At 36.4% G+C, this 25,696-nt stretch overlaps 1 protein-coding gene across 2 annotated transcripts in view; it reads right to left on the reverse strand.

Moving 5' to 3' along the window:
• Positions 1-244: 244 nt before the first annotated feature.
• Positions 245-25,696, reverse strand: part of LOC123559924 (coatomer subunit alpha-like) — a 45,750-nt gene continuing 20,298 nt past the window's right edge. For both annotated transcript variants that reach the window (XM_053552104.1, XM_053552103.1), the window contains 17 exons: positions 24,866-25,005; positions 19,172-19,257; positions 17,952-18,090; positions 17,432-17,594; positions 16,956-17,102; positions 16,299-16,488; positions 15,838-15,933; positions 15,300-15,599; positions 14,666-14,835; positions 14,056-14,124; positions 13,421-13,557; positions 12,016-12,202; positions 11,591-11,701; positions 10,763-10,924; positions 5,258-5,370; positions 3,035-3,116; positions 245-999 (listed from right to left, as the gene is read on the reverse strand). In XM_053552104.1, the coding sequence (XP_053408079.1) occupies positions 940-999; positions 3,035-3,116; positions 5,258-5,370; positions 10,763-10,924; positions 11,591-11,701; positions 12,016-12,202; positions 13,421-13,557; positions 14,056-14,124; positions 14,666-14,835; positions 15,300-15,599; positions 15,838-15,933; positions 16,299-16,488; positions 16,956-17,102; positions 17,432-17,594; positions 17,952-18,090; positions 19,172-19,257; positions 24,866-25,005 (2,352 nt within the window). In that variant the 3' untranslated portion in view covers positions 245-939. The remainder of the gene's footprint in view (positions 1,000-3,034; positions 3,117-5,257; positions 5,371-10,762; positions 10,925-11,590; positions 11,702-12,015; positions 12,203-13,420; positions 13,558-14,055; positions 14,125-14,665; positions 14,836-15,299; positions 15,600-15,837; positions 15,934-16,298; positions 16,489-16,955; positions 17,103-17,431; positions 17,595-17,951; positions 18,091-19,171; positions 19,258-24,865; positions 25,006-25,696) is intronic.

Consider the following 25,696-nt stretch of genomic DNA (forward strand, 5'->3'; position numbering starts at 1 on the left):
AATGTATTTTGCTGACCTTAAATTGGTTTGTACATGTTATACGAGGACCATAATGCTCAGATCTAAAATAAAACTGTGTTCTGTTCTGTTCTGTGTTAATCATTCTGTAGTCCACCTCTGATCCATTCGAATACTGAATGGTATTGCTCATACTGAATGATGGACCAGACCACTTCAGAAATTTAGCAGGCTAAAGGTTAAAAACAAACACTGACCATGTAAAATGAATTAATAAAGAATGCAATATTCTTATCTCTTTTAATTCACCTTAAATGATGTAAATTTTACCAATAAATAATTCTTACTAAAATTAATTGCACATATAAAGTTCAATGACAAATAAATATTTTCACATGTCAGATTTCAATAGTTATACATAGGGTCCTTTTGTAAAGTAACTTCTGTAACAAGCAAGCAGTATACTGGAGTAAATCAGTACTAACTCATTCATGTAGCGTACATGCATTCCTCAACAATATACATGTATTATGTAAGGTATGAAATGTTAAGTCAATGTATGTCATCACAATATCAGTGTTTTAAATTTACTAGAAACTATGAATGTGCATCCATTTGTTTATTGTGCAAATTTAGTCCAAAATATCGTTCACTACTCTGAATTTCAGTGTCAAATGTAGAAAGAACATATTTAACAGCTTAAATATCCAACTATCAAACCCATGTTTTAAATCCGATAAATTCACACTAAGATACGTTTCTCCGTACTAAACATCTGGAAATAAAATCTTGATCTGATACCTTTACAAGAAGATTCTCCACTCTTTGTTCATTGATTATCTAAGTAATTTTTAACCAATTTTTTTATCCCACATATTCACACTGAAACATAATTTTCTGTATAACACACATCAAGAAATTAAGTGTTGATGTCATTAAAACAAGATTCTCTGTACTGTGTTCTTCAATGATCTAGATGGTTTATCTGAACTGTATTTGACTGATCCTCAATCCAATACAATCCTTGCCTATCTCTGTCACCTGCAATTAATCAAACAAACAACAATATTAAAACTACCTTAAGAACCATACTGGTCTGGTAATTTCTTATTACAATGAAAAAAAGTCGGATAAAAATGGCTTAACAGTAAAATAAGTATCTTGTATATTTTGTCAACAAGTAATTTGTAATATATCAGGTAGAAAAATTAACAGAAAAAATCGGGTTTGAAGAAAGCTGTTTCTATCGGCTGTGACTAAATACAGAGTTGGTGCACCCGTGATATATTACAGACTCCGGTATATACCGGATTAACTAAATTTGAACAACAAGAGGGCCATGATGGCCCTATATCGCTCACCTGTTATCATTGCACTTGAGGACAAGAAGGTCCTCAGAAAAAATATCTAAGTCCAAATAGAGATAGTACCTAAGTTTTTCAAATCATAGGTATGAAGTTAAAAAGCTTTGAAATGAAGACAAATGTCCATATATTTCTCAAAAATAGATATATTGACAATATTTTAAGCCAAAACGTAGAGTTATGAGCATTTAATATTTTCATGTAAAAGAAAATTTTGTGATCAAGGAAATGTAACTCTTCTTGAACCTGGAGAGCAGAAACATCAAAGGGACATAATATAGCGAATATTTTCTTCTTGGGTGCATTTGATTTAACATTCAATTGTGATCTGGATTTCTAAGTTCAAGAAAGGAACCAAGATCTTGTGGTGATACAAGTTGTGTGCAAGTTTGGTTAAAATCGAATCATAAATGAAGCTGCTATTGTGCAGACAAGGTCAAAATAGCTAATTTTGGCCCTTTCAGGGGCCATAACTTTGGAACCCATTATGGGATCTGGCCAGTTCAACTAAGGAATCAAGATTTTATGGTGACACAAACTTTTGTGCAAGTGTGATTAAATTCAAATCATAAATGAAGCTGCTATTGTGCAGACAAGGTCAAAATAGCTAATTCTGGCCTTTTCAGGGGCCATAACTCTGGAACCCATAAAGGAATCTCACCAGTTCAAGAAAGGATCCAAGATCTTATGGTGATACAAGTTGTGTGCAAGTTTGGTTAAAATCAAATCATAAATGAAGCTGCTATTGTGCAGACAAGGTCAAATAGCTAATTCTGGCCCTTTCAGGGGCCATAACTCTGGAACCCATAATGGAATCTCGCCAGTTCAAGAAAGAAACCAAGATCTTATGGTGATACAAGTTGTGTGCCAGTTTGGTTAAAATCAAATCATAAATAAAGCTGCTATTGTGCAGACAAGGTCAAAATAGCTTATTTTGGCCCTTTCAGGGGCCATAACTCTGGAACCCATAACGGGATCTGGCCAGTTCAAGAAAGGAATCGAGATCTTATGGTGATACAAGTTGTGTGCAAGTTTGGTTAAAATAAAATCATAAATGAAACCACTATCGTGCAGACAAGAAATTGTTGACGGACGGACGGACGCACTGACGGACTGACGACGGACGACGGACGAAGGGTGATCACAAAAGCTCACCTTGTCACTATGTGACAGGTGAGCTAAAAATACCTTAAATGTATATATGTTGTAACCATGGTGATTCTAACCCTAACCTTTAGTCAATATATTATGCACATTATACACTAAATGCATGCGGACATGCAAAAAAATGAGTATTTTTGCCCTGCGTTCCATTTGATAATAATTTCGCGCATGCGCCGAACGGCTGCACCAACTCTGCAATGAGAAACATTCGTTTCTATCATGCTGAAACCCTTGCCAGAAAAAAATGTTTCAATAAGCACCTCGGGTCTTTCCTCCATCTTAATATTTATAGCTACAAAGTTGCAATAAGACATCAACAGTGTCTACTTGAGTTAACATGCAATAAAACAAACAAATTCTATGCTAGGAGTAAGGACCCACTTGAATGGACTCATTGAAACAAACGAGCCATTTGTAAAACACATACATGCCAATGTTGGCTAACTAGAAGTAACTAGATGGCCTATTGCAGTGCAATACTTGTGACACAGGCTATATCTGGCTTATTTCTGTATAACATGGGCTATAATTAAACATATATTTCTTACCTTTGTAACTCTACAAACTTCTCCTTTATATTCAGGCAGGTAACAAGCTCCACTCAGGGGGCATTTCACGACAGGTTTACCTCTACAAATGCAAATTAACATCTATTAGAGTAAAAACAAAAATCTTCTAAGTCCTATTTTGTGGTTTGTATTACATTCAGCAATTTGTACAGCAAAACTCTTAGAAACTACAGTAAAATCTGTCTTTAGCAGCCAGACAAGAAAGTGACAATCTGGCTGCACAAGGCAGGTGGTTGCTAAAAAGTTTAAATCGGATTTTTAAATCAATTTCACAAATTGTCTGACTGGCTACTTAAGGCAGATGACTGCTTTATACAGGTTGCAGCTAAGGCAGGTTCAGCTATATTCCCATTTAACCTCTTTATCTTGTTAGATTCAACAAGAAGTGTTATGCAAAACTCATACCTTCTTTTATCTATTTTTTTATTGCACAAAATATATAGATTCTTTTGTAATCTTTGGGTCAGGCTTGTCAACAACAGATACAATCCAATACATAGATTTACAACAAGGAGTGCGTTCAGTAAACGCTTGATGCCCCCAGTGGCATCCTTGTCGATAGATTTTGCACCTAAGTCCAAAACGAGGTCAAGGTCAAACTAAGGTCAGGTGATGTTTGAAGATGAGGAATGGTCACAGTTTACATCTGTATTAGTATCAATTCATTCTTGTAAGGGGTATTGATGCTAGACGAAACGGTCCCATTTGGTTAACCAAGAGATGGCCCATATAAAGCAACCTAAGTCCAAAATGAGGTCATGGTCAAACTGTGGTCAGGTGATGTCTGAAGATGAGGAATGGTCACAGGTTACATCTGCATTAGTATCAAGTCATTCTAGTAGATGCTGGGGGCATAAAAAGCATGAAAATCAACAGTTGAAGGGAAAACTGTCTGACAGAAGTTGGGAGTTTTGTCCTTTTATAAAGTTTTTTCTTTTTTTTTCCAGGTTTACCTTTTTGTAACATGTTTACTTTAAACACAAAATCAGTCCCAATTCTTTAGTTTGCAATGTACATGCAGTTAATAGGAGATACTCATAAACCATTATTTTTCAGGATGAAAATGTCCAATCTTAACAAGCTGTTCTTTCAAGTAGTATTATTGTTCCTATTATCCCACATCGCAACACACTAAGAAATAAATACAGAACAATAACCTATACAGAAAATAACAGTAGCTAGAATTCACGCGGCAACGCATATTAAACTTGACTTACTTGTATATCAGAGTATATGAGGCAGCACATATCAAACTTGACTTACATGTATATCGGAGTATATGAGGCAGCTCATATCAAACTTGACTTACTTGTATATCGGAGTATATGAGGCAACGGGTATCAAACTTGACTTACTTGTATATCACGGTATATGAGGCAACGCGTATCAAACTTGACTTACTTGTATATCGGAGTATATGAGGCAACGCGTATCAAACTTGACTTACTTGTATATCGAGTATATGAGGCAATGCGTATCAAACTTGACTTACTTGTATATCGGAGTATATAAGGCAACGCATATCAAACTTTACTTACTTGTATATCGGAGTATATGAGGCAACGCGTATCAAACTTGACTTACTTGTATATCGGAGTATATGAGGCAACGCATATTAAACTTGACTTACTTGTATATCTGAGTATAGGAGGCAACGCGAATTAAACTTGACTTACTTGTATATCGGAGTATATGAGGCAATGCATATCAAACTTTACTTACTTGTATATCGGAGTATATGAGGACTTACTTGTATATCGGAGTATATGAGGACTTACTTGTATATCGGAGTATATGAGGCAGCACATATTAAACTTGACTTACTTGTATATCGGAGTATATGAGGCAACGGGTATCAAACTTGACTTACTTGTATATCAGGGTATATGAGGCAACGCGTATCAAACTTGACTTACTTGTATATCGGAGTATATGAGGCAGCACACATATTAAACTTGACTTACTTGTATATCGGAGTATATGAGGCAGCACACATATTAAACGTGACTTACTTGTATATCGGAGTATATGAGGCAGCACACATATTAAACGTGACTTACTTGTATATCGGAGTATATGAGGCAGCACACATATTAAACGTGACTTACTTGTATATCGGAGTATATGAGGCAGCACACATATTAAACGTGACTTACTTGTATATCGGAGTATATGAGGCAGCACATATTAAATGTGACTTACTTGTATATCGGAGTATATGAGGCAGCACATATATCAAATGGATTATGCTGATCGTATTTTAAATCGTGTTCATCCACTGGATTCTTCTCACATGCTGCTAAAATCTTTCTAGCCTGCAAACAGATTAAATATTACTATAAATAGATTAAATATTACTACATGTATACTTACTTGTAGTCTTAACTTCAAATTTTGCCAATTTATTACATCCACCAACTTCACAAATGGTAAACCTTAGCCACAAAAGGTTCCAACAAAATTTAAAACCAAACCATGAAGACAGCACATAATATAACCTTTAATCATACGTAACAAGGGAGTAACATTCTCTTAAAATTTGAGAACATCAGAACTGACACATTTTGTCTGCAAGCAATTCTAAATCTGCACAACTACAGAATGTTGCGAGATATTTGCCTGCATTGCTTTAATTTCTCCCATCTGCAAAAAGTGAATGTCTGAAAACAACATTCTCATGATCGAATGGGACAGGTTTTCACTTGATAAATCACTGTCAATTAGTACATGATGAAGGAACTATTCATACAAGAATACTAGAGGAAATTCAAAATGAATGTTCTCATTTCTACAGAAAATACAAAGTGTTTATGCCTAATTAACCAGTAATGTGTTTATGCCTAATGCAAGGTGTTTATGCCTAATCCAATGTGTTTATGCCTAATTAACCAGTAATGTGTTTATGCCCAATGCAAGGTGTTTATGCCTTATTCAAGATGTATATGCCTAATGTAATGTGTTAATGCCTTTCAGAAAAATCTGACGATCTTGTTTAAAGTGATTTTCAATATACACATGTACTCTTAAATCTTGATTGTATTAACACATACACAAGGGGAAGGCAAAGCATAAATTAATCATGTTGAAAGAACTTTTTCTAAGATTGTGTCGAAAAGGAAACTGTTTGTTATCACATAACAGACCTACATATTGCAAGCAGTCTTAATGAAGAGTAACAACAAATTTTATTTTATCCCATCTGCAAAATGTAAACATTCACAAAGAAAACATCACATGATCGAATGGGAAACCAAAATTACATATATTCTAGCAGTAAGTAATTTAACAATAATGACTGGATCACTGTCTGTCATCACATAAAGACCACATTACCCCAGCAGTCTTGAGGAAATAGAACAACAGAATTCACTTTATCCCATCTGCAAAATGTGTATATTCGAAGAAAACATCAGATGATCGAATGGGAACAATGAGCACAAATTAGTTATCATAATCTTTCCTACAGACAGTAACTGAACAAAGTATGACACCTGTCTCTTGTCATCTACAATGACCACATTATGTCAGCAGTCTTGACAAAAAGGGACTAGAATTTTATTCTATCCCATCTGCAAAATGTGAATATTCAAAGAAAAACATCACATGATCGAATGGGCACCAAAATTACATATATTCTAGCAGTAAGTAATTTAGTAATGACTATTGTTTGTTATCACATAAAAAGACCACATTACGCCAGCAGTCTCAAGAAAATGGAACAACAGAATTCACTTTATCCCATCTGCAAAATGTGAATATTCGAAGGAAACATCACATGATCGAATGGGAACCAAAATTACATATATTCTAGCAGTAAGTAATTTAACAATGATGACTGATGATTGTCTGTTATCACATAATGACCCCATCATGCCAGCAGTCGCGATAAAATGGGACAACAGAATTCACTTTATCCCATCTGCAAAATGTGAATATTCGAAGAAAACATCACATGATCGAATGGGAACAACGGGCACAAATTAACTATCGTAATCATTCCTAGGTACAGTAACTGAACAAAGTATGACACCTGTCTCTTGTCACCTACAATGACAACATTATGCCAGCAGTCTTGACAAAAAGGGACAAGAATTTTATTCTATCCCATCTGCAAAATGTGAATATTCGAAGGAAACATCACATGATCGAATGGGAACCAAAATTACATATATTCTAGCAGTAAGTAATTAAACAATGATGACTGATGATTGTCTGTTATCACATAATGACCACATCATGCCAGCAGTCACGATAAAATGGGACAACAGAATTCACTTTATCCCATCTGTAAAATGTGAATATTCGAAGAAAACATCACATGATCGAATGGGAACGGGCACAAATTAACTATCGTAATCATTCCTAGGTACAGTAACTCAACAAAGTATGACAACTGTCTCTTGTCACCTACAATGACCACATTATGCCAGCAGTCTTGACAAAAAGGGACAAGAATTTTATTCTATCCCATCTGCAAAATGTGAATATTCAAAGAAAAACATCACATGATCGAATGGGCACCAAAATTACATATATTCTAGCAGAAAGTAATTTAGTAATGACATGTGACTATTGTTTGTTATCACATAAAAAGACCACATTACGCCAGCAGTCTCAAGAAAATGCAACAACAAAATTCACTTTATCCCATCTGCAAAATGTGAATATTCAAAGAAAAACATCACATGATCGAATGGGAACCAAATTCAGTTTTAGCTGATATAAATAACAACTAATGTAACAACAATCTGTATAGAGCAGTTAGGGCAGGCTATCCCCATACGAAGAAATTATTTTCTACTATGTCACTTACAATACATAAATATAATGTCAACATGTAAAATTATAACAATTTAGTGCAATCTTCACATTGTTGACATGTTTTGTTCTATCCCATGTGCAAAATGTGAGTATCTAATCAAACAATCACATGATCAAATGGGAAACCAAACCTGATTATAAGCAAGTGTACACAGTTTTAAAGCTATAGCACTTATAGTATTCAAAGAAAATGGACATAAACATTTTTTTTCAAGAAATTCAGATTTTCGAATAAAAAAAGGCTATAATTGTGACAAAATGCAAGTCAGCCAACATACTCCGCAAATGAAAATTAACAAGTTTGCAAAGTTTCAATGCTATAGTTTTTACATTTCAAACAAGAAATTCCTATTTTGCAAGTACAAAAATGGCTCTAATTTGGACAAAATGCATCAGAGTTATGGTTTTTGGCTTACTTATCTAATGATGTTAAACAAGAGGACCATGATGGTCCTGAATCGCTCACCTATCCCCAAATGACCCAGTGTTGAACTGAGTATGACGTCGTTATTTCTATTATTTGACACAGTGACCTAGTTTTTGAGCACATGTGACCTAGATATCATCAAGATAAAAAATTCTGACCAATTTTCATGAAGATCCATTCAAAAATATGGCCTCTAGAGAGGTCACAAGGTTTTTCTATTATTTGACCTAATGACCTCGTTTTTGAAGGCATGTGACCCACTTTTAAACTTGACCTAGATATCATCAAGATGAACATTCTCACCAACTTTCATGAAGATCTCGTGAAAAATATAGCCTCTAGAGAGGTCACAAGGTTTTTCTATTTTTCGACCAACTGACCTAGTTTTTGACCACACATGACCCAGTTACGAACTTGACCTAGATATCATCAAGCTGAACATTCTCACCAATTTTCATGAAGATCCATTGAGAAATATGGCCTCTAGAGTGGTCACAAGGTTTTTCTATTTTTAGACCTACTGACCTAGTTTTTGACCCCACGTGACCCAGTTTCGAACTTGACCTAGATATCATCACGGTGAACATTCTGACCAATATTCATGAAGATCTCATGAAAAATATGGCCTCTAGAGAGGTCACAAGGTTTTTCTATTTTTAGACCTACTGTCCTAGTTTTTGACCGCACGTGACCCAGTTTCGAACCTGACCTAGATATCATCAAGGTGAACATTCTGACCAATTTTCATGAAGATCCATTGAAAAATATGGCCTCTAGAGAGGTCACAAGGTTTTTCTATTTTTAGATCTACTGACCTAGTTTTTGACCGCACGTGACCCAGTTTCGAACTTGGCCTAGATATCATCAAGGTTAACATTCTGATCAATTTTCATGAAGATCCATTGAGAAATATGGCCTCTAGAGAGGTCACAAGGTTTTTCTATTTTTAGACCTACTGACCTAGTTTTTGACCCCACATGACCCAGTTTCGAATTTGACCTAGATATCATCAAGGTGAACATTCTGACCAATATTCATGAAGATCTCATGAAAAATATGGCCTCTAGAGAGATCACAAGGTTTTTCTATTTTTAGATCTACTGACCTAGTTTTTAATCCCACGTGACCCAGTTTCGAACTTGACCTAGATATCATCAAGATGACCATTCTGACCAATTTTCATGAAGATCCATTGAGAAATATGGCCTCTATAGAGGTCACAAGGTTTTTCTATTTTTAGACCTAATGACCTAGTTTTTGACCCCATGTGACCCAGTTTCGAACTTGACCTAGATATCATCAAGGTGAACATTCTGACCAATATTCATGAAGATCTCATGAAAAATATGGCCTCTAGAGCGGTCACAAGGTTTTTCTATTTTTAGACCTACTGACCTAGTTTTTGACCCCATGTGACCCAGTTTCGAACTTGACCTAGATATCATCAAGGTGAACGTTCTGACTAATTTTCATGAAGATCTTGTGAAATATATGGCCTCTAAAGAGGTCACAAGGTTTTTCTATTTTTAGACCTACTGACCTAGTTTTTGACGGCACGTGACCCAGTTTCGAACTTGACCTAGATATCATCAAGATGAACATTCTGACCAATTTTCATAAAGATCCCACGAAAAATGTGACCTCTAGAGTGGTCACAAGCAAAAGTTTACGGACGGACGGACGCACGAACGGACGCACGGACGACGGACGCTGCATGATCACAAAAGCTCACCTTGTCACTATGTGACAGGTGAGCTAAAAATGTATGCAAAGTTTCAAAGCTACAGCTTTTACAGTTTTCAAGAAAAAAAAAACCCGAACAATTGCTCCAGACTAGCTATAACAGTCTTGAGAAAATTTGATTAGAATATGTTTAGTAGATTTTTTTTGAAATTAAGATGAGCTTAACATTAACAGATTAGCATTTACCGCTAAATCTTAGCACAAGATTCTTCAAGATGAAAGAAACTACTATGAAAATAAAGGAAAATTACTATAAAGATTCTTTGTCTCAATTCGGTGACAACATCAACATATTTTCTATCATATGTATGTCAACACATCACTGGCTAAATTATACAATTGTAGCCTTTTAGAATTCACTGACATGTATTGTTATTTCCCACGTGCAAAATGTGCATATGCGAAAACAATATACACATGATCAAATGGGATTTATTTATGTACACAATGACAAAGTTGAGGTCATATGGAGATTTTTCAGTGTATTAGTCATTGAGGTTGACCCAAGGTCCAGGCGTTATTTCATGTATGTGCTGGTACCTTGGTAGAACCATCAACCTTCCTCAAACCAGCTGGATGGTTTCCTTACATCACTACCAGAGTGGTGCTCAGACCCAGGGGTCTGGGATAACTGATTCAGTCACCAACTTAAACCACTATGAACAAGTGGCCAAGGGGCCGAGTTCTAAAAGAAATTATTATTTTTTTATACTTACTGTAGTAGCAATATCGGGTTTTGGCCCCAGTTCTAGTAATCTTCTAGCAAATGAAGCTGCTGTTTTTAAATTTTTTAATTTAAAGAACAAGTTCTGTGCTGTACGTAGTGTCAGTATCAGATGAACAGGTTGGAGCTTGCAGTGAGTGAAATATGCAGCCATCTGTAACATAAACAACATGTATATACAGTGTCTCTATGCAAATTATTCATTAGTTGCCATACGTTTTGTTTAACGGGTGCAACCAGAATTTTAACCATCACACATTAATAAGAAATTGAAAAGTGGGATTATTTCAGAAGGGTTTGACTGAATTACAGTTAAAGACTGATCATATGTGGGCGCATAGGATGAGCAAACTACTCAAGTTATCTATGGTTTTGAGCCATCCGCACATAGTTATTATAATGAAAATGATCTGGAAGCACATGAATTGCCAGAGCGGTCCACCAGATGATTACACCACTGATGCTTGAGCGACAGGTGTTTCACAGTAACTGGTCAGCTGGCAACTGAGAAATGGCCAGAAACAATTCGTTATTCAACTTTGATCATATAATAAACCTTAATACTCAAAGTCAACTCATGTGCAATTTTATCTGCAAGATTAGGCCAGCAATGCTTAAATAACTTTTAATGAAACACAATACTTACTTTAAACAGATAAGGTTAAATATAACCTTTTTTACTGAAAAAAAGAAAAACTAAGCTTTTGAATACAAGGTTGAAGGCTTTATTTCTAAACAGATATCTATATCTATACTTATTAATCCTGACAGTCAAAACTGTCCCTTCAGTGATTCCAACAACACATATAACTCGATATACCTCACATAATCTTTTCTGATCTTGTAATGTTGCTTTAGGAAGCTCCTTCCTTGTCTGTTCCATTGTTAATCCTACAATATACTCTCTACAGATCTCTATCAGCTGCTGGGCCTGCAAGTGACAAGTTCAAAGCTCAGACAAGTGAGTAAATAAAAATATGCATAAGTCCAATTACATAATGATACAATGGAAAGAACTTTTCTGTTCAACACTTGTATTAACTATCAAGGACAAAACTGAAAAAGTTTCGGAAAAAGCAATATCCACTGTGTTAAGCATCAGTTATTATGAATTCAAAATTATCATGCATGTATAATTTTCTATGTATATACTTTCTTCAAAGCTTTTCTGCTGGTATATTAATTTCCTTCTTCATTTTTTTAAACACAAGCAATAAATAAACTATTGTTTTACATGATACTAACCTCAGCTATTTCTTGTTTAGTATCAACCACTAACAGCGGTACACTGAGAAGAATAGATCTAAATTTGTCTGTAGCCTCGGCAAACTTGCCAGCTGTTGTAAGATTATACGCCACTTGTAACTGTTGTACCAAGTTGTTCAGTTTGAGACCCACAGCTGGAACACCATTTCTACCACCTGCCTCCTTCCTGTAACATAAATTATATTGTTCTTGTTTCAATGTCTGAATCAAGATACACATACATCTGACAATAAGTCATATTTTTCTGATAAATGGGCAAGAAGACTACACTCTTGTCTACTAATGAACTCTTTTAGCAACAGGCACTTGTGTGTAGTCTCAAACCTGACAAGTTAATAGCTTTCTTTATTGTAATCTGTACACATTACTTTACAAAAATGGACATAAATGTATTTGTTGTTGTTGTTTGTATCTATTTTGTTTGTGTTGTTTTTCGAGCCGCACCGACACAGGTAACATTCAGAGTCTTGATATTGGAGGATAACTACAAATACCAATCTCATGATATTATTTTGATCATGCTTGATGGGCATGCAATGGCTGAACATATTATGCCAGGTGAGTCAAACTCACAGCAGTGTGAGGCAAGTGATTTTAAGCAAACAATTGCAACAACTTGGCCAAATAGGCTTCCAAACCAGGAAAGATTAAGAACAAGAAGCTGCGTTCAATAAAGGCTTGATGCCCCCGGTGGCATCCTTGTCGATACAAAGCAACCTAAGTCCAAAACGAGGTCAAGTTCAAGGTGAAGGTAAAACTGAGGTCAGGTGATATCTGAAGATGAGGAATGGTCACAGGTTACATCTGCATTAGTATCAAGTCATTCTAGTTGGGGGTATTGATGCCAGACGGAACGGTCCCATTTGGTTAACCTCGTATGGATGGACGGACGGAAGTTCCTACATATGGATACTTATGTGGCTACTCTTTTGTTCTCTCTATTGTTCTTTTAGCCATGTAAGAGAAAAATAGCCACATAAAAGCCTTATGGAATGAATGACATCAAAGAAAAAGTACAGTTACCTATTGTTCCTATAGCCACCTAAGTATGCAAATGTGAGCTCGGACGAACGAACGAACTGACGGACAAACAGACAGTACAATCACTATATGCCTCCCACATCAGTAGATGCCGGGGGCGTAAAAAGGGAAAATGTTTTCAATGTCAATAACATGAAAAAAGCATACCATTCTCTGTTATGAACACAAAGGACCATAACAAGTTTCTATGTTAGGAACACAAAGGACCATAACAAGTTTCTATGTTAGGAACACAAAAGACCATAACAAGTTTCTATGTTAGGAACACAGACCATAACAAGTTTCTATGTTAGGAACACAGACCATAACAAGTTTCTCTGTAAGAAACACAAAAAGAGCATACCAGTTTCTATGTGGATATCCAAAGAGAGGCTGTAAAGATGGTAACCCTTGGTAACATGTCCTACTTCTACTGTATGTCTGTAGGAAAAGTTGTTTGTATTCCTCAAAGTTCACCACGCCCACTTGGTCATGTAACAACTACAAAAGAAGACAACGCAAATGGCAGATGACTGTCAAACACATTATAAATTGGCTATCATAAATAACATTTGCTTACAGCATATTCTTTATTTACTCAACCATTACACATTTTGTATAAAGAAAGTAAGTGGATGAAATTGCTGAAGTCATGCCTTCATTTTAATAGCAAGTATATATGGTAAAATACTGTACTGTGATTTTCTCGTCAAAGTAAGGAGACTTTGCCTCAGGTACAAAGCTTTCTATTTACCTTTACCCTGCTAAATTTCTAAAATAGACTTGTCTAACATTCAATCTGGTCAGTACCACATACTATTATAATGGGGTGTTCACTGAAAATCTACCAACTTAACAGCAATTAGTGCAGACAAATAAGAGCCTGACTAATCTTGGTCTGCACTGGTCATAAAGACAGAATCACTTGCTGCCAGCAGGCTAAAAGTTTATTACATGACAGAGATAAGCACTGAATAAACAACAGGAGAAGGAACTCACCCTCATAGCGGTCTCGTATGATCCTGCCAACACATGATCCACTGGTAACTGTGAGTTGTTACACCACACCTGAAATAGTAAATAGCACATAGAGGATTCAGTGCTTTAGCTACGCCGTTCATACCAATGCGATTTTAAGACAAAGATTCTCCTAAATACATATATGTAGTACAGCAGAAAAACAAATATAGACAACCTTAAGTAAATTGCTTTAAAGCAGTAAGTGTCTCATAAATTAATTTAATGTAGACACTGTATTCAGTGTGAAACATCACTTGGGCATATCTTTTGTTTGTTTGTTTGTTTTGGGTTTAACGGCAGTTTTCAACAGTATTTCAGTTATGTAACGGCAGGCAGTTAACCTAACCAGTACAAACCTGTTCTCCGCAAGTAACTGCAAACTTCCACATATGAATCAGAGGTGGAGGACAAATGATTTCAGACACAATGTCTTTTATCAAATCATCAAAGAGAACATTGGCCTCACCCGGGGATCAAACTCACGACCCTGCAATCTGCCCTCTCCCTACTGAGTTAAGCAGGCGGGTCTTGGGTATAACTAGTGTTCTTTTTTGTAAAAGGTATAATACATTAGCAAAACTTAACTAACCTGTGCCTGGCTTGTGCCTTTTGTAGGAGGTACAAAATAGCCTTCCCCAGCTCCAGTAGGTGTTGAGGGCACATCAAGGTCAGGGGGCAGTTCAAGGTCGTCATCCACATCCCAGCCTCCCCCATCCTCGTCTTTCTCAATACCTTCACCGTCTTCTCCAAATCCCTCCTCTATAATCATATTTATTGACAATCAAATTACAGACGATTTATTACAACTGTCTATCAGCTAACAACCATCATGCTTGGAATAACTTCTATGTAAATCAACTTTTCTTGTTAACTGAAATCACTTCCTGAATCATTTTGGCTTGAATTGTGCTATCATGCAAGCTTTTTGAAAATTGCTTTAACAAACCAAATTTGACATTGCTACAGCTACAATTTTGACAAAGTGACATAGTAAAAATAAAATAAAATATAACTTCAATTTACAACACCAACTGGCAGGTGTATAATGAAAACTGATCTGCCTGAAGATAGTGCTATGAAAACTAAAATTGGTATTTTAGTATGCACAGTCTTTGAAACTTTAGCATATTTTCAGCATTTATACTTCAGCATATACAGGTTTATGATTTAAGCATAAAAATCTTAGTTACAGTAATGTTTTACATGGCTATATTTTCACTTACCATCATCAAGGCCAAGATCATCATCTCCCCAGCCAGCTCCTGCTTCTTCTATATCAACATCATCAGCGGCAGCCATCTTGCTGTGACCTCCTTTAGCGGCCATTGCTCCCTCGAAGAATCCTTTAGATACTGTCAGCAGGGGCCAGTTGGATTCCTGCTGTGTGATTGGTACCGGTGGCTGGAGCAGGGAAGCGCTAGGGTACAGGTCTGGTACCCTCTCGTTCTCACCAAAGGATTCCTTTAGTGATTCTGCTTCTTCTTCTAAACCGTTGGTAGCAGCTGTCAGGTAGGCAAGTGACTCTGAAATGAATTATTTAATGTTTCATTTTGTTAAAATCATCAATTATATATATGCTTACTGCTCAAGGGGTAAAACAACAAAAATAGGCAAGTTCTGGACTTCATTTAACTAATGGAAAAACATTTATCATTATATATTCTCCAAATTTAAGGTATACTATCCTAAATCTATCTTCATCTGCTCCCTTCCTTGATATCAAAGGAACTATGATCAAATTTTTTTGGCAAACCAACTTACTTTGTCCACAGTTTTTCAGGATTTTCACTCTTTCCTCAACATCTCCTAGGAACAGAGCATTCTGGAAATGACCACTGGTGTCCTTACGTATCTCAGCTGAAATTCAGTAATAGACAGCTTTAGTTATACATTCTATCCATATATATAATGCAAAACAGAGTACTAGAAATACTTTAAAGATGAAATAATTTGCAACTTCTACAATAAGCTTATTCATGGATATTTTACAAGCACAAGCTGGAATCTCGATAGAACTGCCAACCTTGCACAAGCCAGCTGCAAGGCTTGCAGAAACAAACAGTTCTATATCCCAATTAAGGTTCTGAATAAGCAACGAGGGTCAAGGAATATGAAGAATCCACCTGTTGTGACCTTAACCAATCAGCTAAGAAGTCCATTTATAAACAGAGAATATTACTGCTTATTAAACCTATATTTCAAGTTTGTTCACTTCCCCCTACCTATTTTGGTCATCTTCTTCAGTTTTTCCAGGTTTCCTGTGATAAGGTACAGGAAGGAGAGTTTATCAAAGTTCTTTGTTCTCTGGTAGGCCATCTCCACTATCTGATGGTTGCCCTGCAGTAAGGCGGCTTCACCCAGTTTCTCCCAACATGCCTGGTCATCTAGTGCCCTTGCCGCTTCAAGGGCAATCTAATCAAAATAAAGATAGATTTCTATTCCAGATGCATTTTTTATAAGCAAAAAGCAAACAAGTATTTTACAGTAATTTGATTCCATCTGACTACTTCAGCACATGCTTGTGGCCAAAGGAAAACCACTTTTGAAATAATGCTATGACAGTTGACGTTTTTTTTTTGTGTGCGTAAAAGAAATATACTTAGGTGCTTTAAAGAGCTATAACTGTATGCTTTAACACCCCTTCAATAAATGCTTTCTTCACATACGTCCTTGGTAACCATCTCTTTAATGTTTATGCAATGAATATGCAGTTTTGAGAATTTGACACACAAAATTTCTCTGGTTGCATCAACAGGGCGACAACAAGTCTATTCCAAACTGGCATAAACAGGAGGAAAAGTTAGTACTTTGTGGTCGCATTACTGAATATATTCATGAAAATCTGGACATTGTGAAGTATTTAAACCACTCAAACTCACGTCAATGTTTCCACACTCAAGAGCCAAACCAAATCTTGTTTTCTCATCCTTGACAAAATGCAGAGCGACCTCTGGGTAACCTTTCTTCTGTAGGTAGGATATGATAGACTGACCTACCAACTTGGCGTGTCGTACCATGTGTAACACCTGCAAATATATAACCATGCAGCATTCTCACCAATATTGTCTATGTTTGTGCATTATGATCAATAATAAAAAATCTTCAAAGTTTAAAAAAACTGAATTTGCGGACCAGTCTAAAAGCTCCAGCATTTGATTGGTAGATTCTAAGCACTATTTTGAAATTGACCAATGGCAAGGCTGCATTTTGTCTGGTCTCCTTACTAAAGCTTTATAAACATGCATACTTGTGAAAGGCTGATCTCGGTCTGCACTGGTCACAAAGGCAAAATCACTTGCCGGCAGCAGGCTAAAGGTTAATGTTTTACTGAACAGACAGGTAATTGTTTACATACCTCCTCATATTTCCTGTTGACAAGGGCCAACTTGAATTTGAACTCTGTGGGGTCAATACCGAGCACCCTGGAGCGTCCTTCCCTATCCAGACAATGTACGCTGTTACCTTTCACGCGGGTGATGTAGATCGGCAGGTCCAGTGTACGTATGATACCATGGTCACTGTAAAATGTGGAAACATTTTTATCAATGATGTGTATATAGTTATCTTATGTTTATTATAATGTTAATAAGTACTTTGATTTTTATCAGCTCCTATGTATGATTTCAACATCAACAGAGGTTAAATGATACAGAACCTGGTAGAACTCATTCAGGAAAACAGACAAAAATACACAAAGTAGCAAAACTGATAAAAAAAAAGAATTCAGTCTAAGCCTCTCACAGGCAGCTTAAAATGATGCCAACAAAGATTTTTTTGAAAACCTCCTATGTTATGTATTCATATATATTCACTTGTTTATACAATAGAATAATCAAAATCATGAGACCAGGTGCATAAATTGTGCAGAAGCTTACCCATTAGTGAGAGCATATTTGATGTGGTTGCTGGTAGTGTACACAAACACACCACTCTCCTCCCAGGCTCCACTCTTCACTCGAATATTCTCATGGATTGTACACAGATTCTCAAACTTACGATTACAAATGGCAATTACTGAAACATACAGTTACACATTTATAAGAAATGAAAACTTCAGTTTTCGTGAGTACAGCATTGTTTTTTTTATAATGAAAAGATTCAGTTGATAACATTTATAGACACACCCACACTTTATGACCTTTACAAATACTTTAGGTTCTTTGAAGAATTGTATTAAAATGTTTTAGAAGCACTTTAAGGCTGTTCTGGGACATAAATCTGGCCCCATTCCCCTCTCCAAAAGAATGTTATTCCCATTTTGAACAAAAAGTTTTTTTTTGAACATCTTCCAACCAAAACTCTTCAAAAATAATGAAATTTTCCCCTCCGAATGGGCCTGCATCTTCAATAGGTCATAAGGATAACTTCTATAATATATTCTGTCCAATCTTCTACAACATTCTCATCAGCTCAATACTACAGACACAACTTCCTCATCATAAATAAACCGTGCAAACTTCTCACTTCTAAATAATTATACCGATCTGCAACAAACCTTGGTAAAAATGGAAGTAATGAGAATTGCTAATTACTGAGAACATTATTCACTAATTCACATGTAAGAACAATCTTTTTGTGAAAAGTAACAAAATCAAATCAAGAGTTCTAAATGAAGAAGAAATTTCATTTACAAAGACCAGGGCACATATTGACCAATATTCAGGCTGTTTAAGTCAGACTTGGCAGTGCCAAAATATTTCAATTCTCAATAACTTTACTCGCAATGCCTCTACACAGCTTAAGGTAATGAACCTGTTATGACATTCCTCAATTTTCGCGTGATAACATGTAACGCGGTGTTCTCCTTAAGCTTTTTCGGCCTTCTCCATCTGCTAATGTAGTTCATATCAACAACCAGCTGGGATATGCCGAAATCGCAATAGAGGCAAACTAAATTGTACAGAACCTACCATATGTCATTATGTGTCCATTACTCAAGATTCCAGAAGTCTCAAGTCTAGATCTCAGACTTAATTAATGAAAACAGACCCTGATGTTGTTGCAGAAGTCTTTGCCTTGTAATATTATTTAGGTATCTGTGTGCTGAAACTGTTATTTTTTTGCCTGTCTTGTACAAAAAATTTCTAAAGCTTACCATGTTTACTGATGAGTGCTACATGAGACATATCATTGCACCAGATAACACTCTTCACCTTGGATATCTTCACACTTGCCAGACTCCTGTAGTTAAATAGAAAACATTTATCATCAGACCTTAATATCACCAAACTTTCACATGTATGTATGTATACCAGATTTATACAGCGCCCTTTTCATGTTAAACACGTTCAAAGGCGCTTTACATATAGCAAACGCAGCCACACGGGGCGCGAAATTCATCCTATACTAGTACAGACACAGAGCGATCTGACCAGAGGGACAGAGCGAGATAAAGCCCCCAGAACTGAATGAGAGAACAGAGAGATACAGGCTGTCCGGCTAACTTAGCCTAGCTCTTTGCGAATAGACAGTCTGGTTCTTTAACGTGCCCGGTGCATAGCACTGATACACGCGAAGCCGTCTTTCCTGGGAAGAACCAGTAAAGGCCTCTTAGTCTGGTGGGAGACACTCAAGAGCATCTCAGAAATTTCCAGTTCCTGGACCGGGATTCGAACCCCGGACCTCTGGATTGGCAGTCAAGCGTGTTACCACTAGACCACCGGCCCATCGACCCACATCACAAGACCTTCGCATCATTAAAAGTTCACAACACCTAACCTTCATATAATCTGACTTCCACATCTTCAGACCTTCATATTATCACAAACATTAACTAAGCAAGGCCATCCTAATTTGTGTTTTTCTTTTTTTTTGTTGGTGCAAAGACAGAATTATAAGAGAGCTTTTTTTCACAGATAACTTACTTAGCCATGCAGAGAGCTGTAGTGTCCTTGACAGTGCAAATATCTATGTCAACTGTTATCATTTCTGTGAAATTCTTTATGTGGGCATGACAATTAAATTTTGTGGTTTTTACCAATATGGCTATTTCATGGGGATACGAATTTGTGGACATCAAATTTTGAATATGAAAATGAAATGGAAATTTTACTTGTTTGTTGGAATTTAATTTTGTGGATGGACTCAATCAAGAAATCCATGAAAAAGTAGTCCCCCAAGGAAATTAATGATTTTCGCAGTATCTAGCTCTAGTGGCATTCAAACTACTTCTGCATGTATTCTTATTATGACATGACAAATAATTCACCATCCCCTTTCCAATATCTTACATTTTTGGTCTCTGCAAAAAACAGCTGCATTATAATTACTAAATGAAATGTTATACATAATTTAGTACCTTAAATTCCACTCTCAAAATGTAAACAACAAGATTATTGACAGTGTGACTCTCGTGTTACTGTATTTAATTTCCTCATTAGAATATTGTTTTTCATTATGTAAGAAATTAATTACTTCTTCCAGTGTCAAATTTTCACTCCTACTTGTCTTACGCACGTAAAGCAAAAACTTCACTGTAATTACAAAACCTGTAACATTAACCTTTATCATGCTGGACAAGATTGATCCTGCCTTTGCTGCCAGTGTAAATCATGATCAGCCTGCACATCCATGCAGTCTGATCAAGATCTGCACTGTTCCCTATTTTGATTAGCACCCCTTTAACAGTTGGTGCTGTCCTAATTGCAAGATGGACAAGTTCATCATAGAAATTTAGCATGGTGAGGGTTAATGGGGAACTATTTTTCTTGGATTTTATAGATGTGTCAATGCAGGAAATCAAATTCCACTGGAAAAAATAAAATTCCCACTCATTTTACCTTCAATAGTTAAACAAGAGGACCATGATGGTCCTGAATCGCTCACCTAGTCCCACATGACCCAGTGTTGAACTGAGTATGACGTCATTATTTCTATTATTTGACATAGTGACCTAGTTTTTGAGCACATGTGACCTAGATATCATCAAGATAAAAAATTCTGACCAATTTTCATGAAGATCCATTGAAAAATATGGCCTCTAGAGAGGTCACAAGGTTTTTCTATTATTTGACCTAATGGCTTAGTTTTTGAAGGCACGTGACCCACTTTTAAACTTGACCTAGATATCATCAAGGTGAACATTCTCACCAATTTTCATGAAGATCTCGTGAAAAATATGGCCTCTAGAGAGGTCACAAGGTTTTTCTATTTTTCGACCTACTGACCTAGTTTTTGACCGCACATGACCCAGTTACAAACCTGACCTAGATATCAGCAAGCTGAACATTCTCACCAATTTTCATGAAGATCCGTTGAGAGATATGGCCTCTAGAGAGGTCACAAGGTTTTTTTTTTTTCCCTTTTTAGACCTACTGACCTAGTTTTTAACCTCACGTGACCCAGTTTCGAACTTGACTTAGATATCATCAAGGTGAACATTCTGACCAATAATCATGAAGATCTCATGAAAAATATGGCCTCTAGAGAGGTCACAAGGTTTTTCTATTTTTAGATCTACTGACCTAGTTTTTAACCCCACGTGACCCAGTTTCGAACTTGGCCTAGATATCTTCAAGGTAAACACTCTGACCAATTTTCATGAAGATCCATTGAGAAATATGGCCTCTAGAGAGGTCACAAGGTTTTCCTATTTTTAGACCTACTGACCTAGTTTTTGACCGCACGTGACCCAGTTTCGAACTTGACCTAGATATCACCAAGGTGAACATTCTGACCAATTTTCATGAAGATCCATTGAGAAATATGGCCTCTAGAGAGGTCACAAGGTTTTTCTATTTTAGATCTACTGACCTAGTTTTTGACCCCACATGACCCAGTTTCGAGCTTGACCTAGATATCACCAAGGTGAACATTCTGACCAATATTCATGAAGATCTCATGAAAAATATGGCCTCTAGAGAGGTCACAAGGTTTTTCTATTTTTAGATCTACTGACCTAGTTTTTAACCCCACGTGACCCAGTTTCGACATTGACCTAGATATCATCAAGGTGAACATTCTGACCAATTTTCATGAAGATCCATTGAGAAATATGGCCTCTAGAGAGGTCACAAAGTTTTTCTATTTTTAGACCTAACGACCTAGTTTTTGACCCTACGTGACCCAGTTTCGAACTTCACCTAGATATCATCAAGGTAAACACTCTGACCAATATTCATGAAGATCTCATGAAAAATATGGCCTCTAGAGAGGTCACAAGGTTTTTCTATTTTTAGACCTACTGACCTAGTTTTTGAACCCACGTGACCCAGTTTCGAACTTGACCTAGATATCATCAAGGTGAACATTCTGACCAATTTTCATGAAGATCCATTGAGAAATATGGCCTCTAGAGAGGTCACAAGGTTTTTCTATTTTTAGATCTACTGACCTAGTTTTTGACCCCACATGACCCAGTTTCGATCTTGACCTAGATATCACCAAGGTGAACATTCTGACCAATATTCATGAAGATCTCATGAAAAATATGGCCTCTAGAGAGGTCACAAGGTTTTTCTATTTTTAGATCTACTGACCTAGTTTTTAACCCCACGTGACCCAGTTTCGACATTGACCTAGATATCATCAAGGTGAACATTCTGACCAATTTTCATGAAGATCCATTGAGAAATATGGCCTCTAGAGAGGTCACAAGGTTTTTCTATTTTTAGACCTAATGACCTAGTTTTTGACCCTACGTGACCCAGTTTCGAACTTGACCTAGATATCATCAAGGTAAACACTCTGACCAATATTCATGAAGATCTCATGAAAAATATGGCCTCTAGAGAGGTCACAAGGTTTTTCTATTTTTAGACCTACTGACCTAGTTTTTGAACCCACGTGACCCAGTTTCGAACTTGACCTAGATATCATCAAGGTGAACATTCTGACCAATTTTCATGAAGATCTTATGAAATATATGGCCTCTAGAGAGGTCACAAGGTTTTTCTATTTTTAGACCTACTGACCTAGTTTTTGATGGAACGTGACCCAGTTTCGAACTTGACCTAGATATCATCAAGATGAACATTCTGACCAACTTTCATAAAGATCCCATGAAAAATGTGACCTCTAGAGTGGTCACAAGCAAAAGTTTACGGACGCACGGACGCACGGACGCACGGACGGACGACGGACGACGGACACCGCGCGATCACAAAAGCTCACCTTGTCACTTTGTGACAGGTGAGCTAAAAATCCACAAATCAATATCCGCACGAACTATATACTGCAAAATCACTAATATTCGTGGGGGCGAAATTAAATCCCAACCTACATGTAAAACTCTCATTAAGGTAGTTTGGATCAAAATTTTAACTAAAATGTAGAATTTGATTAAAGCCAGATTTTTCAAAACATCAGAATATACCTAGAAAATTCAGCAAATAACAAAAGATAGTGTCGTGTGCTTGAGTTTTTGCAAGACGGATTTGAAAATTTTTGATCTCACGCAAATTTTCATAATGGGTTTCATATCATATCCGCAAACAGAAATTTTTTTACAATGAGAATTTAAATGAAACTTCTCACAGTTATAAATATATAGCCTATGAAATGGCGCAATAAAATGCATATGTCTGTGTGCTTGTTTTTGAGATATTTCCCCATGATTAAAGTAATCACCAAAATTCAAGCTAGATTTAAAAATACTGTTTTGAATTGTTTCACATTTCAGCTGTTTTAATATCATATTTTAACTTTAGAAAGAGAGTGACGTTGCCGTTGTAATAAATTTACTCATGGGTTGCCATTAATTCATAAAATGATTTTTATTTCCGTATGCCGAATCTAGGCTTCATTCTAGGTTATACTGATAAATGGCATTACGTCATCAATTCACGTCTATCAAACATGCAGAACTACCATATAGCGGGTTATTTCTACGGGTGGAATATTTCTGCGTTTCTGGGGTCTCTCGGTATAATCGCAAATATATTTCCAGCAGAATATTTACCAAGCAAAAATTTAAACCGCAAATGAATCTGTATTTTTTTCACCACCGTTGTTTCACGCTATGTTACCCAAGGTAATCCGAAGGATTTAATTGGCAAGTGTGCTTCAGGAAGTAAAAGATAGATTAAGGAATGTAATCACTTCTCCGTTTACCCCGGGAACTTCTGGAACTGCAGCGACCCTTAAATCCAGGGTCAAATATGTATTATACACACCTCCTGACCGCGCTAGCATCAGAAAATACTTTGCTGAACAAATTTTAGTTTATTGTTTCTCACGACGACGCATCATGCGGAAAATTACTTTCTTCTTGGCATCGAAAACGCAGAAATTTCTTTCTTCTTTTGATGTGAAAACGCAGAAATGAAACAAGCAGAAATTTATTCCACAATTTTTGGAACCAAAATGCAAATTTTTTTTACCGCAGAAATAACCCGCTATATGGTATCTTAATTTTGTGTTTTTGGCTTAACGCCGTTTTTCAACAGTACTTCAGTCATGTAACGGCGGGCAGTTAACCTAACCAGTGTTCCTGGATTCTGTACCAGTACAAACCTGTTCTCCTCAAGTAACTGCCAACTTCCCCACAAGAATTATTAGAGGTGGAGGCCGAATGATGTCAGACACAATATCTTTTATCAAATCGTCTCGAAGAACATACGCCCCGCCCGAGGATCGAACTCGTGACCCCACGATCCGTAGACCAACACTGTCCCTACTGAGCTAAGCAGGTGGGCTCCCATGCAACAGGTGATCTGGCCAAAGTACAAGATTTCTGTCCCACCAAATTAAATGGTTTAGGAGTAGCTTTTTACATAAAAACCATTAAATGCCTTGCACACAAAATTATATGATTCTAAAGTATATATTAAACAACTGCACAAATTCTCACCTTTTTTGTTGGACATCAAACAGCGTAACATTATCACTGTCCTTGAGAAGTAGACAGCCTGTACCAGCATAGAATATATCCTCACAGTTTGGTGCTTGTACTTTCTTAGTTATCTCATTCTTCAAGTTCTTAACCACAATCTGAATAACACATTTATCAATTAAGTTGACACTCAAATCAATTATTACAACAGAAATAATACATAACAGTATCAACAATGTCCGTTTTCTCATGAAACAATTTATTACTGTGTTCAAAACATCAAACTTCTCAATACTGAATAAGTAAAGTGCAAAGAAAGGGTCTTTTTGACCAAAAGTGCAAAGAAAGATTCTAAACAGTGCAAAGAAAGGGAATTTATGACAAACATAGCAAAGAAAGGGTCTTTAATGATAGAGCAAAGAAAGGGTCTTCATTGAAAAACGAGATTTCAGTCTATTTTCTAATTTCTAATTTTTCAGACTTGTTTTGTTTTATAGATCTTCGAACAATAAATGTCAGGAATGAAGTCTTTTTTAACTTGTTAAAGGTAACTGTCAAAGTGATCGCAAATAAAATTAGTTTTTCTAAAAAAATTTGTTTGCATTTTGTATTCTGTTGATTTATATCATAACTACTGCTATCAACATAGTTAATCAAGCCCTCTGCTATATGGTATTCTTTAAGCATAATATATCTCAAGTTTGCTTGCTTAATGGAATTAAAGGAGAATTTACACATGGAGACATTCCAGCATTAATATTTCACAATGACTATGGGTGCCCTTTTAAGCACTTTTCAGGCATGTGCCAGCAACCAGGTAGAACCACCAAACATGTATAAACCACCTGG

Source organism: Mercenaria mercenaria, chromosome 10 (assembly GCF_021730395.1).
Source record: "Mercenaria mercenaria strain notata chromosome 10, MADL_Memer_1, whole genome shotgun sequence".
Taxonomy (NCBI): domain Eukaryota; kingdom Metazoa; phylum Mollusca; class Bivalvia; order Venerida; family Veneridae; genus Mercenaria; species Mercenaria mercenaria.